Genomic DNA, 16521 nt, shown 5'->3' with positions numbered 1-16521 from the left:
TCATGGTAAACTAGTCAAAGTAATCATCTAGACGGGAAAGCTAGTCATAGAATACTTGGGATCGAGTTTCATGTTGTATTCTTTCAACTCAAGCTTAATTTTCAGTGTATCATCAGTCCGATGATTTTATCAAACCAGTCTCAAGTTAAGTATGCAAGGTTCAGAAATCCAGAAGAAAAGCAAAATTTAAAAATTGACAAGGAAATAAGGAATTCTCTTCCCATTAACCGGCCTACTTGGAGGAGTTTAAACTAATTGGGACACTTAAAATAGTAACCAAATCTGAGTAGGGAGCTCCTCCCAGCCCCAGGCTGAGTCCTAAACAGACTTAATATCTGAATGAAAAATAACAACTATGGCTGGATTTATAGTCCCTAATCCAGTCAACCACTATCATATTAATAACAAAATAGACTAAAGATAAGATTCCATATAGAACCCACAACTGGATTGATCTTCAGATTCTTGAAGTGACCAGGAAACCTGGAAATTCTGGAACCTCAGAGTTTTGGTTCAAACCAGAGAACTGATTCAATAGTGAACGAAACGAAACGAAACGAAACCAAACTGTGGGAGAATCTTTTTTTCCTCTTATTTTTAGCTGAATACTGCATCATCAATACTCCAACCCTATGGAAGAGGGGGTATATGGGTGATTTCTTATGGTGTTGTCATCATTACCTGTCACCTAACTTCCTATTTGGTGTGCTTTTCATATTTGTGTGCATGCTATTTCTTTGTTAATGGATACATCTGTCAGGCATTTTCCCATAGGATGAATGGATAATGCTTGAGGGCAGGCCTTGGTGTAACGGTAAGGTTGCTCCATTGTGACCAAGTGGTCATGGGTTCGAGTCTGGAAACAGCCTCTATGCGAAAGCAGGGGTAAGGCTGTGTACATTATGACTGTCCCCAGACCCCGCAGTGGCGGGAGCCTCGTGCACTGGGTACGACCTTATAAATGGATAATGCTTATGGTTTTGCACTCAAATTTATTGATCATGTTTGATTTATAAAGATTTTGCATTATTTCATATGAAGAGTGATGATCGGAACTACTTAAATGTTCATTAAATTCTGGTTTGCTTTCCTCTCTTTTTTTTTTTTTTCCTATTTCCTTTCTTTCCCTGCCTCCTGATGTTCTTGCATATGATCTGTTAGGATGAACCAGTCATGCAAGAGCCGTTAGATGGTACTGCTTTGACATCATTACCCATCTTGTGTATAGAAGACGGGATGGTGATATTACGTTTTTCCGAAATTTTTGGTGTTCATGAGCCCTTGAAGAAAGATAAGAGGGACCCTAGGTATTCTATTCCTAAAGGTACGTGGGCAAGATCTTGTATTTTGGAGTAAGTTTTTTTCATCTTCATTGATGATGTAAAAATTTTCCAGCAATGACATGGTGGATTTTTATCTGTTGGGAGTATTTATGCTAGTCTTTCTGATGTTCGTCTTTGTTAGACAGCTTAGGATCTGCATTTTGAGCTTTCATTTGGGTGACTATTGTGTTTCTTCAATGATTTCAGAGAGGTATGAGGTTATGGATACTTCTGATATTGTGGAAGAGGATGAGGAGGACTTCCTAAAGGGCTCTTGCCAGAGTATATTTACTGGTAAACAGGTGAGTGTGAATCAAGATGATAATGTACTTGCCACCGAAGGTGATTCAGAATCTGCTGCATTTGGTTTCTGGCAAGGCGTTGGCACCACACCTACACAGTTTCATGAACAAAAGGAAGACTTGTGTCTTAGTGCAGAGCCAATGAAAGAGTGTGCAACTATAGATCTTTCTGCAGAATGGCAGTCATCCTCCTGCCCTAAGTTCTACCCTCTTGATCAGCTAGACTGGGAAGATGGAATTATTTGGGACAGTTCTCCTACAGTGAGGCATGAGTCAGAGAGTTGTGTAATCTCTGGAACTGACTCTGAAATTTTTACTAGTGCAGAAACAGAGTTGAAGGAAAAGCCAGAGAGTTTGAGACCAGAGCTCCAGAAGGAATCAGATGAGAGGGATCACAGCCTTTTCCTGCGTAGCTGTACCGTTCTTGTGGAACCTTTTGGCTCAAAAGATTCTTCAGAATTGAATGAACTTCCATTCTCAGAAAGGAATTGTCATCCACAACTATTGAGGTTGGAATCTCGTATGAAAATGGATAATTCCGAAGTTAGGGAAGAAACAGAAGAGCTCTTCAGAGGTGATGCTATAAGGCGGTTTAGCAAACTTTCCTTGCAAAACATGGATATGCTGGAGGGATCTTGGTTAGACAACATTATTTGGGAACAAGATGAATCTATTATGAAGCCCAAACTGATCCTTGATCTTCAAGATGAGCAGATGCTTTTTGAGATTTTAGAAAATAAAGATAGTAGACATCTTCGCTTTCATGCAGGGGCTATGATAATTACCCGTTCACTAAAGTCTGGTGTTGGGGATTCTTTTGATCTACAGAATCAAGGGGGACAATCTGTTGGCCGTTTCAATATTTCTAATGACAAGTATTATTCAAACAGGAAATCTTCTCAACAGTTAAAATCACATTCTAAGAAACGTGCAGCCCATGGTGTCAAAGTATTGCATTCAATACCTGCCGTGAAACTGCAAACAATGAAGCCGAAGTTGAGCAAGTACGCATCTGTATTCCTCCTTCCTCAGAGCACTATCTCTTGTCATTTTAATTTTAATTTTTAAATTTTGGCAACATATCATATAATTTCAGGAGCATATTATTTAACTGATTACTTCTGAACCTTAGATTCTAGAAAATAAACTTGTCTCCAGTATATACTTCATGTTGAAACAGGCCAAATGCAGCTATTCTCTTGTTTATTTTAGAACGTCAGAAATGAAGCAGTACCTTTGTAATAATTTTCACGAATCAATTGTTCAGTGATTTTGTATTTTTGCATGTTTTTCTTGAAAAGGGGTAGTGCCTGATAAAACGAAAAAAAACGACAAAGATTAATTGATTAACTTTGTTCCTGTGTCATTCTTAATCCTTAGTTCATAGTGAAAATTCCAAGGAACTTATCCATTCTTGTGCTCAAGAGTTTGAAAAATATTCTGCTTAGATTCTAAAATATTTATTTCCTTGGCAAACTAGTCAATCAATAATAGCATTGTGCTGGAAATATTGATAGATGCATGTAAACCTTGTGAGGACCACAAAATGATTGAAAAATTTCTTGCATCTTTGAATATTCATTGATGTTTCAGGAAACATTTGGAGATTCAGATTAGAACCTATGGAGTTGATAGAAAATCAGGTGGTTGTAAGGGTCACAGGAATCTGTCAATCTCCAACTGAAGACCCACCGCCAAGATTAGGGTCTGTGGTTGAGCTATTGTTTGATTGTGCCTATTAAACATGTTGGGTTGGAATGATTTAAAATTTGGTGTCTGTAGAAGTTAGATTCTTCACTCTGAAGATTTTTGTTGGTTCCGATAAAATGTAGAAAACCTCCATTTTGAAGTGTAAGCTCTTAGAGGAAGTTTGTCATTGTAGCTTTCAAGATGCCAAGGTGACACTAACATGGCATGCCATGATGCCCAAGGTGATCAATCAACTTAAGGTGCCCGGATCCATAAGATGAAGGAAATATACCTGAAATATGGAACCTATAATACGACACTTTTCTAGCCTCTATGTCAACTTGGCCTCACCTAGTTTGCCTGAGTGCTATGGCAATTATGTTTGTCAGCCCTTCCAAGGTGTACCATCTATGTGTCTATCAATATTGACCAACATATCAGAACGGGGTTTGTAAGAGACGTCTCAGAGACATATTAGAGAGATGCAAGATACTTTACAGATATGCTTAAAAAATGCATGGATAACTTAGGATACATGCAAATTACTATTTCGAAGCATCATACATCATAAATAAGCAGTAACTAGGTCTGACCGTAGGATGTTAGGTGGTTGGATCCAATATCCACCATAAATAAGCAGTAACTATCTTTCATCTTTCATTCCTCTATTTATTTCCCATCTCTCTCTCGTCTCTTTTCACATATTTTTTTTTTTTAGGTTAAAACTATGGTTCCCATACTTTGTTTTGTTTGGATCCATGTAGCCGACCCCATTAAGTTGGGATAAGGCTGAGTTTGTTGTTATTGTCATTAGTTAAAGGATAGAGTTAGGCCTTTCCTTTTTAGTGTCTTAAGTCTATTTTCGAGTCTTCTATATAAGTTTGAGTTAAGATTTACAGATGATCGATCCTAGTAATGGAGGAAGGGTTTACAGCATGAAGGAGAAGAAGAAGAGAGGAGAAGGGAGGATGAAGGAGATAGTTGGAGAGAAACGTGGAATGTTAGAAGTGGCTACTCCTAACATCTATTTACTTCATTAAACTGTTCTTTGGAAATTACAAGGACCTCCCTAGGGAGGTAAAAGAGAAACAGAAATAAAAGTTAAAAATACAACTCTAGTGACTTGTGACATAGACATGTACTAAAGTACCCCTAGTACATAAACTCTAACACTCCCCCTCAAGCTGGAGAATAAATGTCATACATTCCCAGCTTGGACAATAAGGTACTAAATAGACCAGAAATGAGACCCTTGGTGAAGATATCTGCTACTTGATCACCTGTCTTCACAAAGGGAGTACAAATGCACCTAGAATCCAGCTTCTCTTTGATGAAGTGTCGATCAACCTCAATATGTTTGGTTTGATCATGCTGAACCATATTATGGGCAATGCTTATAACAGCTTTGTTGTCACAATAAAGTCTCATTGGCCCTTCAGTTTCAAAACTCAAGTCTTGAAGTAGTCTTTTTAGCCATATAAGCTCACACACTCCATGAGCCATGGCCCTAAACTCAGCCTCTGCACTGGATCTAGCTACAACTGGTTGTTTCTTGCTTCTCCAGGTAACTAGATTACCACCCACAAAGGTACAACACCCAGAAGTAGATCTCTTGTCAGAGATTGAACCAGCCCAATCAGCATCTGTGTAGCCTTCAATCTGCAAATGGTTATGCCTGGCGAATAGAAGGCCTTTTCCTGGACAGGATTTCACATATCTAATGATGCGATACACCGCATCCAGATGTCCACTTTTGGGACCATGTATGAACCATAGTTTGAGAACTCGTAAAATCTCGCCGAGATCTTGCCGAGTTTCTCGGTTTTTGGAAAAAACGAGACAAGACCTTAGGTGAGTCCCAAAAGTGTGAGATCTCGGATCTTTGTTCGAGATCTCGGATCTCTGTTCGAGATCTCGTTTTGAACCATTTTTATGAGGCATCTTGTCCATATCTCACCGAGATCTCGGGTCTCGGGTTAACCCATGGAAATGACCCATCTACTATGTATTTACTTATCTAACTCGACAGAACTCTTATATGCTTGCTGTGGAGCACTATATGCAACATTACAACAACACTATGTCATGGGAAGACTATGTGACACTAGTGAGGACTGAATACTTGATTCAAAGTCATTTTATGTGATGATAGTTGTAACATTGTTAAACAGTTTGATATATCACTTTAACATTTCTGATTCTTATTTAAGTTGTTTAGCTATTAATTGAATGTTTTGCTTGCTTTCTATTACTAAATTATGTGTAGAGTAGGGTATTTTAGTACATGATCGCCTACCAACCTATGCTCCGAAGTGAAACTCATATTTGGACTTTGTTTTTGCAAAATTTGATTGTGCTATTGTGTTTAAATGACCTAAAATAGGCTGAATACCAAGTTTCAAACCCAAATTAGGTCTAAAACCCAACGAGATGAGGCTTCGAGTTAAAAAAAAAAAAATGCACCAACTCGCTGAGATCTTGACTTGACTCTGTTTTTCCCAGATCGAGTTGGTTCCGAGATCCGAGTTTTAGAACCTTGGCATGAACTGACTCACCACTCCAACTGCATAAGAGATGTCTGGTCGAGTCAAGGAGAGCTAGAGTAGTTTCCCAACTAATCTTTGGTACTTGCTTGCATCTATAAGAGAAGAACCACATTCATGACCAAGCTTATGATTCGGATCAATGGGGGAAGTTGCTGGTTTGCACCCTATCATGCCTGTCTCTTTTAAAAGATCCAATACAAATTTCCTTTGGCAGATGTTGTTTCCTTTCCTTGATCTAGATACTTCAATACCCAAGAAGTATTTCAAGAGTCCAAGGTCTTTGATCTCAAACTGGTTAGCCAAATAAGACTTCATGCTGTTTATCTCCGCAACATCATTCCCAGTTACCACAATGTCATCAACATAGACAATGAGAGCTGTAACCTCTCTTGATAAACAAGGTGTGGTCAGCTTGACTTTGATAATACCCATTCTTCAGGATGGCTTGTCTAAATTTCTCAAACCAGGCCTTAGGAGACTGCTTGAGGCCATAGAGAGCTTTCTTCAAGAGTCACACTTTCCTTTCAACTGAGGGACACTGAAAACCAAGTAGAGGTTGCATGTGCACTTCTTTTGCTAAATCTCTATGAAGAAATGCATTATTCACATCTAATTGGTACATTGGCCAATCTTTATTGGCAGCCACTGAAAGAAGAACCTTGATTGAGTTATGCTTGGCTCCAGAGGCAAAAGTCTCTTGGTAGTCAATGCCATACAACTGGAGTTCTCCCCTTGGGAAGATCAACTAGTGTCCAAGTATTGTTCTTCTCTAGAGCTACCATTTCCTCAGACATTGCTTGCATCCATTTTGGATTGGATAAGGCTTCTGTGACATTTTTGGGAATGGAAGAAGACTCAAGGGCAGTGGAAAAGGTAATACCTGTAGGAGAAATAGAGTCATAGGAAACAAACTGGGCCATGGGGTTAGTACAGGCTCTCTTCCCCTTTCTCATAGCAATGGAAAGATCTAATTCAGAAGGAGAAGAATTACCTAACTGAGGAGGATGAGATTGAGGATGTGGATCCAAAGAGGGGTTTTGGCAGGGTTGCTTTCCCTTCAACGCATACTAGGGTTGCTTTCCTTTTCCCTTCAACAAGCATTCACCTCTTGTGAATACAACATCTTTGAATCTTATTCCCGTGTATTCCTTTTTTCTACTAGCATCACCACCACTACTAGCATCAATAACAACAACACCATCAACATCAACAACATCCACTTCTTTGTATTTTCCAATATCAAATAGGAATAGGGGAGTGGAGGTAGGCAAGGGAGATAGAAAAGGAATGACATCAACATCCTGTTCACTTCTAGTACTCTCCCCCTGCACAGGAAGTGGAGGGGAAGAAAAGTAAGGGATAGACTCAAAGAAGGTGACATCTTTGGAGAGAAGTCGCCTTCGGGAAGGAGGATGGTAGCACTTATACCCTTTGGTTGAATCAGAGTAGCCCAAGAAGATGCACTTGAGAGCTTTGAGATCAAGCTTGGTGTGGGCTGATTTGTTGACATGAACATAACAAACACAACCAAAGACTTTTGGAGGCAAGGAGAAAACTGAGGATTGAGGAGAAAGAAGAGCCAGGGGGATTTGGAGCCAAGAAGTGGAGTTGGCATCCGGTTAATAAGAAAGGCAGCAGTAAGAAGTGCATTAGACCAGAAAGTCTTAGGCACATGCATACCAAAGAGCAGACCTCTGGTGATTTCCAGAAAATGGCGGTTTTTTCGCTCAGCTACCCCATTTTGCTGGGGGGTTGTCAACACAAGCCAGTTGATGGATGATGCCATTATCAGTAAAGAACTGTTGGAGCCCCCCATACATGTACTCACCCCCCTTATCAGACCTAACACTCTGGATTTGAGTACCAAACTGAGTATGTATAAGTTGATAGAAATCCTTAAAAGCATCACAAACATCACTCTTTTGTTTCAACAAAACAGTCCAAGTAGACCTAGAAGTCATCCACAAATGAATCAAAGTAACGAAATCCAGATAAAGAAGTAGTAGGAGAAGGCCCCCAAACATCAGTATGAGCAAGAGAAAAATATGCAGTAGATCTATTACCACGATAAGTATAAGGTGTGCGACAATGTTTAGCAAAAATACAAGATTCACACTGAAAAACATAAGAGGAAGGAAAAGAAGTAAACAAGTGGGGTAATTGTCTCCTCGTAACCATAGTACTAAAACTTGCGAAATTTCAGTCGAGATATCGAATATTTCGAGTATCTCGACCTGTCCGAAACGAAATGCAAGTCCGATATGAAAAAATGCAATATTTTGAATATTTCGATGAAATTTCGGAAATTTCGGTCATCTCGTTTCGGAAATTTCGGAAATCTCGGACATTTTTGGCATTTTACACCCACAGAAAAATACCATAATTGACGAAATTTCGGTATTTCGGAAATTTCGGTCAGACCGAAACACCGAAACGAAACGAGATTTAGTACCATGCTCGTAACTACAAAAGAGGGATGACCCAAACGTTGATGCCAAAGCATTACATACTCCAAAGTACTACGATCACTCCGACCACAAACATAAGCTGCAACAGTAGATTGAGCAGGTAACAGTGGTTCAAGAAGGTAGAGTCCTCCTTTTTCAGTCCCACTGCCAATAACCCTCTTTGTCTCCAAATCCTGACAAACACAATAGGAAGGAAACAAAGTGACACAACAATTTAAGGATTTGGTTAATTGACTCACTGATAATAGGTTAGTAGCAAAATCAAGAACATGAAGGACAGACTCCTGGGAAATAGAGGGAGTAACTCGCACATTACCTTTACCAGAGACAGAAGAAAGGGAACCATTAGCAACCCTTACCTTGTCCTGGCCATAGCAAATGGAGTAGGAATCATAATACTGTGACACACCAGTCATGTGATCAGAGGCGCCAGAGTCAATAATCCAGGTGGGTGCAGTAGTAGGAGCAGACGAGACCTGCAGAGTTGAGGCAGAAGTAGCTGACCCTCCAGAGGTAGAACCAGTAGCTGACCCTCTAAGGTGAGACATCAGCTGGCGGAGGGCGGCAATGTCATCCTGTGAAAGGGAATGAGGAGCAGGTTGGGGTCCAGATGTCTCAGACTCAGATGCCACAGAGTGAGCCCTAGCTCCCCCTCGCTTGCCTCCATGGGCATTAGATGAACCACCGCGCATACCAGGGGGTTGCCCATGAAGATCCCAACACCTGTCCTTGGTGTGTCCAAGCTTTCCACTGTGATCACATTTAAACCTCTCACGGTGATCTCCACGATTTGGCCCTTGACCTTTTCCTCCACTTTTCCAGTCTCTGTTGGAACTAGAAACAAGAGCAGATCTCTCTGTTGATGGAGCAATATCCATAGTAGTTCTCCTGGTTTCCTCACTTTGCATGTAGCTTCATCCAGAGATGGAAAGGGAGATCTCCCTAAGATTTGCAAGCGAAGAGGCTCATATTCTGGGTTAAGGCCACCTAGCAAAATAAGAATCCTTTCCTTTTCTCAGCTTCTGTAGACCTTTGCCTCATCATCGGAATTGGACACCTGGAGGTTGTTATAGTGATCATATTCCTCCCACAAGCTAATAACAATGTTGTAGTAATCAGATATACTCTTATCACCCTGTTTCATATGGATGATTTTTGGAGGATTTGATACACTTTTGCTGCATCACCAATTCTATCAAAAACCTTGGAGACAGTCCCAGATATCTTTCGCAGTCTCCTTACTCATAAACCTCCTACCTATCTCAGGTTTCATAGAGAATATCAGCCAAGTCATAACAGTGGAGTTCCCAGTCTCCCACTTGAGATAGCCTGGATCAGTTGTAGCAGGAGCCTTGATAGAGCCAATAATGTATCCCAACTTTCCCCTACTGCGTAGGGACAACTTCACTGAACAGGACCAATCCAAGTAGTTGGTATTGTCCAATTTCACAACAGATATTTGGGTGTGGGATTGTCAAAGGAAGCCATAGTTGGGACACCACTGGCCGGAATTGGTCCACTGACCTCAGAATCAGCCCCAGACACCGTAGACATACTGTCAAGCAACTCAAGGGAATGCGAAATAAAGCCTTGTATAAATGGGGAGACACCTCAACCCAACCACAATAAGGAGAACACCAAGCAACAGGCAAACCAAGAGCATACACTTGATGAAAAAACAAACTAAATGCTTCCACAAACCAAACAACAGCAGCACATATCATCCAAGGCCATAACACTAATCAAATCTGCCACTCACAGTCGCTAAGAACCACACAAGATAGCACAGCTTCAATAAAGATCTTCAACAGAAGAAAAAATGGAAGAGAAAATACCCTGCTGGCAGTAACAGTGCAGCATCGTGGATGAGAGTAAGGCTCTCAAACCTGCTTCATGTACCAATTGAGACCTTAGGGGCCTTAAAGAGGACCTCAAGGCGACTCAAAAGGGCCCAGCCCCAAAGCAAACCAAGCTGCCAACAGGCAGAATCGAACAGAGAAGAGGAAAAACTGGTGGTAACAATGGTGCAGCTGCTAGAGCTTCAACTCTTCTTCATTATTATCTGCAGTCCCTCCATTCTATATTGAATCAAAGAATGGAACTCCAAGGGATGTATTGTTTCACATTGTACAGCCCCTAATGGAACCCTAAAGGGAAGAAGGGTTCCAAAGAGAGGTAAAAGAAAAAAGGCTGACCCTAGCCGACTCTCAATCCAGAGGACCTTGAAGCTCTGATACCAAGTTAAGATTTACAGATGATCGATCCTAGTGATGGAGGAAGGGTTTACAGCATGAAGGAGAAGAAGAAGATAGTTGGAGAGAATCGTGGAATGTTAGAAGTGGCTACTCCTAACATCCATTTACTTCATTAAACCATTCTTACCTCCCTAGGGAGGTAAAAGAGAAACAGAAATAAAAGTTAAAAATACAACTATAGTGACTTATGACATAGACATGTACTAAAGTACCCCTAGTACATAAACTCTAACAGTTTGTAAGGGAGGCCAACATTGTAAACGAGTTTTATTAATGAAATATTGGCTTGAGCCTTTGTGAAAATCCTGAAATAGGATGGGTGAGATGCCCAGGCTACACCTACGGTTCCTCGATAGGATCAGTTCGGTCCTGACAGTTAGGCCTATCGGGGAACCGTAGGTGTAGCCTTAACCGAGCCTAAACCGAGGGCTGTACAATTGCTGAATCCGAAACCTGCCCTATAAGAGCTCGGTTTGGTTCGGGTCGGGTTGGTCGGTTCGGTGCATGTTTTGACGCCCCTATTAGCATCATTAGTTCATTAACAAAAAATAAAACAGAGAAGGATAAGAAGAAGCAGCAGCAGCATGGGACGTGAGCAGGGTCAGGGAGCAGCATAAGAAAAACAGAGCAGAAAGAAGAAGACGACATGAGCAGGGAGTTAGGGAAGGGAGACTTGAGCAGGGACATGGAGCAGCGTAAGAAAAAGAAAGCGAAAAACATAGAAGAAGTCAAGAAGAAGAACACTAGTACACTAATTTACTTACCTTGCTGGAGCCGGTGTAGCCGGAGGAAGACTCATTGCAGTGAAAATAGCCGGAGAACAGTTGTTCGAGCCGGAATCGATGGAGAAAATCATCACTGCCAGTGGTTACTGGATTTCTCCCAAACACGCGAGAGATGAGGTCGAGGGTTTTGCCGTTTTGGACGTGAGAAGATGGGAAATGGCTTTTATAGGCTTGATCCAATGTTTCTCAGTTTAGATAGTCCATATACACCCGCCAATACAAGTTAATAAATCGAATAAAATCAAATACATAAATATAAAGTTAAGCTAAGAAATCGAATAAAATCAAATAATAAATTTGAAGTTGAAACACAGAAAAGTGACTGACTTGGACAAAAAGCGTGATAAGGTGTCGCCTTGGCCACCTATGTGACGCCTAGGTGACCAAGTCAGTCGCCTTTCTTAACTCCTATAAGGCGCCCTACCGCCATGTACTTATTTTTCTGCCTGGACACCAAGGCGCCACCTTGACAACTATGGTTACTATAGTGTTAGTGATAACACAGGGGATGTTTTGGGTTTATAGTTTTGGTTTTTGTAGTTCTTTATGTACTGTTTAGTAGTCTGTAGTGGCGTGTAATTTCCTCTCACATATAAGTTATATAATGCAGCTAGGTAGTTATGGTTTGGTATTCTGACCAAACTGTGAGTGTTCTCTCTTCTCAATACTGTTCTCTTCTTTTTCCTCATCTTTGTCTTGTTCTAACACTAGTTAACTGTCTTTTCTATTGCTTCAATCTGTATGATTTTAACGCATGAATTTTTTTTGGATCCATGCTGTCTTTTACAAAGGTGATGCATAGATCTAACTTTAAGATTCATGCATGTGAATCAATGGAAGATGCCAAGTATTTAATACAGATGTTCTGGCTCATTACCAGCCTTGATTTACTGGGTAATCAAATTTTTGCTTAGAGCATGCCACATGTATTGGAAATTGTAGTAGTTTATACTTCTACCATGCAACTGTAATTTCTTGTCCTTTTCTTTTCCTAGTCCTAAAATGTGTTTGCATGACAGTATTTTGTTTGTGTCCTATAGTTGCATCTTATCTTTAAGCATTAGTTGGTGCTTTTGTTTTTGATATTTCTAAATACATTGTCTTGTTATGAATTCCATATTATACCAGTGGAATATATGCTTCATATTCATATGCGTTTAGGCCATTAAATGTTGATCTACATTCTTATCCCATGCTTAGAGGATGCCAACCATGGATTCTGATGTATCCTGTTTCGCAGCAAAGATATTGCTAATTTTCATAGACCAAAAGCTCTATGGTACCCACATGACAATGAAGTGGCAGCCAAAGAACAAGGGAAACTATCTATGCAGGGACCAATAAAAGTACTATTGAAGAGCATGGGAGGAAAGGGTACTAAACTAAATGTGGATGCGGAGGAGACAATCACTTCTGTCAAGGCGAAAGCATCAAAAAAATTAGGCAAGTCCCTCTCTTTCTTTCCTTCTGTCTGATAAGGATCATGGGCAGCCCATTAAAGTCTATATGAATAAGGGTTCAAAGCCCTAGTTCTAATCAAATGTGCTTATTTGGAACCATTCTGATGTATGATCCAAGTGTGAGTTTCCCTAACTGATGGGACCATACAGTCGTTGGATTGTCCTTATTTATTTCATTAAAAGCTGTTAATAGTTTGAGTGCTGGGAACTTTATAATTTAATAGGTGATCAGTCATTTATGGTAATTTTGTGATTATGCAGAATTGGTTGAGTGGTTGAGCCAGATTTTTTTTTTGGAGGGGGGTTGGTGTCAAAGTAGTGTTTCTGAGTCAGCAGGAATTAAAATGAGGGAAATTGAGTAGTTTTTACTGTTTTTGTTGAAAACCAAGTGGGAGAGTAATATTGATGTTGATCAGGTTTAGGCTACTTACCTGTGTACTCTTCCTCGGAGCTTTATTAGAAAAGACTAGGTCCCGCAGCTTATGCGTGAACTGTAATTGCATATGCTCTTCTTCTTTCCTTTTGTGCTTTCAAGTTTCATAGGTTTCTGCAACGGAAAAATCTTAACTTCCTCTTTTTCATTTCGATCACTAATTTTGCACCCATTTATGACTTACCTGCTTCCCTTTAGATACCTCCTACCCCCTCCCTCTTCTTATGGGGAAAGGTTTTCAGGCATCGTGCCATGAGTCTCTTAGGTTTAAGTTTTGGTTGTCTGCTATCTCTGGGCCTGGGATTTTATCATTTTTTTTGTTGGTTAATCCAGTCCAGTTCATCAAACTTGCCTTTTATTGACTAACCCTGAGTCCAAAGGGTGTACCCTAGCCCACAGCCCACAATGGATGCTGAAAAACTGGTGGAGGGCCGGTTAGGAGAAGAGGGGAACTAGGGAGAAATCAGAGTGGCTAGGCTTTTTTGTCATACAACCATGGACGTCCCAAAAGAATGTGGCAGACTTTCAGAGGGTGGACATCACACTGCACCTGATCAATCAGTCCACCAATGGAATATGTGAGCAAAGACCTTTCATTAACCTTGAGATTTGTGTTGTTCACCCATGCAACCTTGTAGGGATTTGGATGAGGTTCCGTCTTTAAACCCAACTTGCAAACAGCATCTTCAGCAACAACGTTGGTGCGACTGCCTGAATCAATCACCATATCACATACCATTGCATCGCACCCTGGTCTGAAAAATACTGTTACGACCCCAATCTTTATCTTCCTCATTGGGAGTGTTGAAGTACTGTTCATGTGACACTGTTCACGTGAACAGTGGTTTGGTTGATACGTGTATCTTCTATTTTCCTAGTCCTAGTTGGAGTCCTAGTTTCTAATTATGTCAAGTCCTAATTCTACTGTGAGTTGTTAGTCTTAGTTTCAGTTTGAGTTGTTAGTTCTAGTTCTTTTCCTATTGTAACTTGGAATCCTATCATGATTAGGAATTCCTAATCTGATTAGGAGTTCCCTTTTCTATTGTAATTTGAGATTATAAATACAAGCATTATGAGGGAGACTGATAAGTTTAACAATTCTCTCCTCTTCCTCATCTTCTTCTCTTTCTCTCTTCTTCCTCCATTCTCGGTTCTGGTTTTCTTCATCTATATTCTCTAACATGGTATCAAAGCTAGGTTACCAATGACTGATTCTCTCTAAGATTGCTGTTTTGAGAGTCGATTTTAAATTCTGGTTTGAAGAAGGAAACCCTAGTTCATAGAGGAAGAAGAGGAACTAGGGTTTCACATACTGGTTTCGATGACAACTGAAATTGTGTCTGAAGATCATACCTGAAGTTGGGTGTGCATCGATTACTGAATCTGGCTGCTATTAATTTCTGTTGAAGAACTAATGTTGTGCTCCATCGATAGGTATTTGCTGCTCTATTCCGCTGCTATTCGGCTATTGCAAGTTACGATTTATTTCTTTCTATGGATTGCTGCTATTTGCTGATCTGCTATCATTACTCGATTTGCTGCTGAATCAACAATTTTACTATGCTCTGTTTGTGGCAGTAATAGTCGATCAACAGAATCGAGTTGATCCTGTTAGTTGCATCTTCTTTCTTCCCGCGGCTTAGGGTACCATTACCTCTCTTGGAGGCGACCCAGTATACTGAGTTTTAGGTCGAAACTCAAAGGGAGTAGTGAGATATGTCCTTGAAATCAGACCTGAAACCATAACTACCGCTTTATCTGGTTTCAGGAATTTTTTGTTCAACCTTACCTTTGTTATTCAACTTTTTGTTGCTTGCATTCAAGATGGCATTGTGTTGCGATTCTCCACCCAAAATTTCAGGGTGATTGGCGGTCGAATGGAGAAGTTCTCTCGATATACGCTGGTTCCAGTTCTCTGCCTTCTCCTTTCTATCAAGAGGTAGGAGATGACTCCCCCTTACATGTCTTTATCTAATTTCTGTGATTCCATATATGCCCCTCCTTTTACCCTTAATTCAAACATATCCTTTAGTTATTGTCCCTTCCTAGTTTGTCCCCTTACAATAATTTTAATTACCATCATGTCCCATTGCCTCTTTAACTACCAAATTGACCCCTTGCAAATTCTGGTTTATTACTAGATTGCCACTCCTCCCTTAAATTTGGCCTTGCTTATGCATATATATATATATATGTATGGATTTTATTTAAATTACAATTCTGCCATTCCCCTATTTGACTACCCAATTGACCCTTGAAAATTCTGGTTTATTACCAGTTTGCCCTTTGGCTTGGATTGTATTTAAAAGTGGATTTCCACCAACTTACAGCCATGCCATCCTTTATTTTCAACACCGTTCTCTTTCAATAATTTTAATTCCCTGCATATCCCATACCTTTGGTATTTACCCACAACACCTTTGGAAACTTCTAGTAAATTACAATTTTGCCATTCCTTCCTTTTTTCATACCCATAGTACCTTTGGAGAATTCTGGAAGTTTATACTTATGCACTATCTCTGACATAATCTCCGTTATTTGTCCACGTGTACTACTACACGTGAGGGGGGGATTATGTACAATACACCTGCAGACATTGCAGAACGCAAAACTTGCAGGAACATTGGTGCAAAACATAGAAGATCAGTTTTCTCCACCATTGCCATTGGATATCCTTCGTTATTGGGTTGAGTTTGCCGTAAGGGGAAGATTGAAGTATTGAAGAGTATTGAAGATATTTGGTTGTTGCCTATTTGAGGACTTTCAATTGGGTTGATACAGTGTTTTTCCGCTGCCTAATTCAGCTCGTTTCCGCTACTTGCTGCTCTAGTTATTTAACTTCAAAATTTTATGTCATTATGACAATCTGAGATTCATCATTGGTTAGCTATTGAAGATCGTTAAAAGCTGCCTTTTTTTGGAAGAAATTCTAGTCCCGGTTTGTTGATCATGTCTGTCCAGGTTTTGAAGATCAATTATTTCAAGTTCTTGAAGGTTTATTTGGGAGCTACATTCATCTGTCAAGCTGGATTCTGCTGCAACTTAGTTTCTTCTCATTTTGTTTAAGTTGGGCATTGATACCTTGTATGCGCCAACTTGAGGGGAGTGTTTGCATTATTATGGAGTTCTTTTTTTCCTTTTAGTTCAAGCTGGATCTTCTTTCTTTACTTATTTGTATAATCCAGCTTGAGGGGGAGTGTTGAAGTACTGTTCATGTGACACTGTTCACGTGAACAGTGGTTTGGTTGATACGTGTATCTT

At 40.2% G+C, this 16521-nt stretch overlaps 1 protein-coding gene across 1 annotated transcript in view; it reads left to right on the top strand.

Annotated features, from left to right (window-relative positions):
* Positions 1-16521, top strand: part of LOC122663843 (transcription initiation factor TFIID subunit 1) — a 99017-nt gene that overhangs the window by 37256 nt on the left and 45240 nt on the right. Inside the window, exons 7-9 of the mRNA XM_043859491.1 lie at positions 1162-1324; positions 1530-2628; positions 12608-12810. Coding sequence (XP_043715426.1) covers positions 1162-1324; positions 1530-2628; positions 12608-12810 — 1465 coding nt within the window. The remainder of the gene's footprint in view (positions 1-1161; positions 1325-1529; positions 2629-12607; positions 12811-16521) is intronic.

The sequence above is a fragment of the Telopea speciosissima genome, chromosome 6, assembly GCF_018873765.1.
Source record: "Telopea speciosissima isolate NSW1024214 ecotype Mountain lineage chromosome 6, Tspe_v1, whole genome shotgun sequence".
Lineage (NCBI taxonomy): Eukaryota > Viridiplantae > Streptophyta > Magnoliopsida > Proteales > Proteaceae > Telopea > Telopea speciosissima.
Note: the sequence above shows the minus strand (reverse complement) of the source record. Positions and strands in the feature narration are given on the sequence as shown.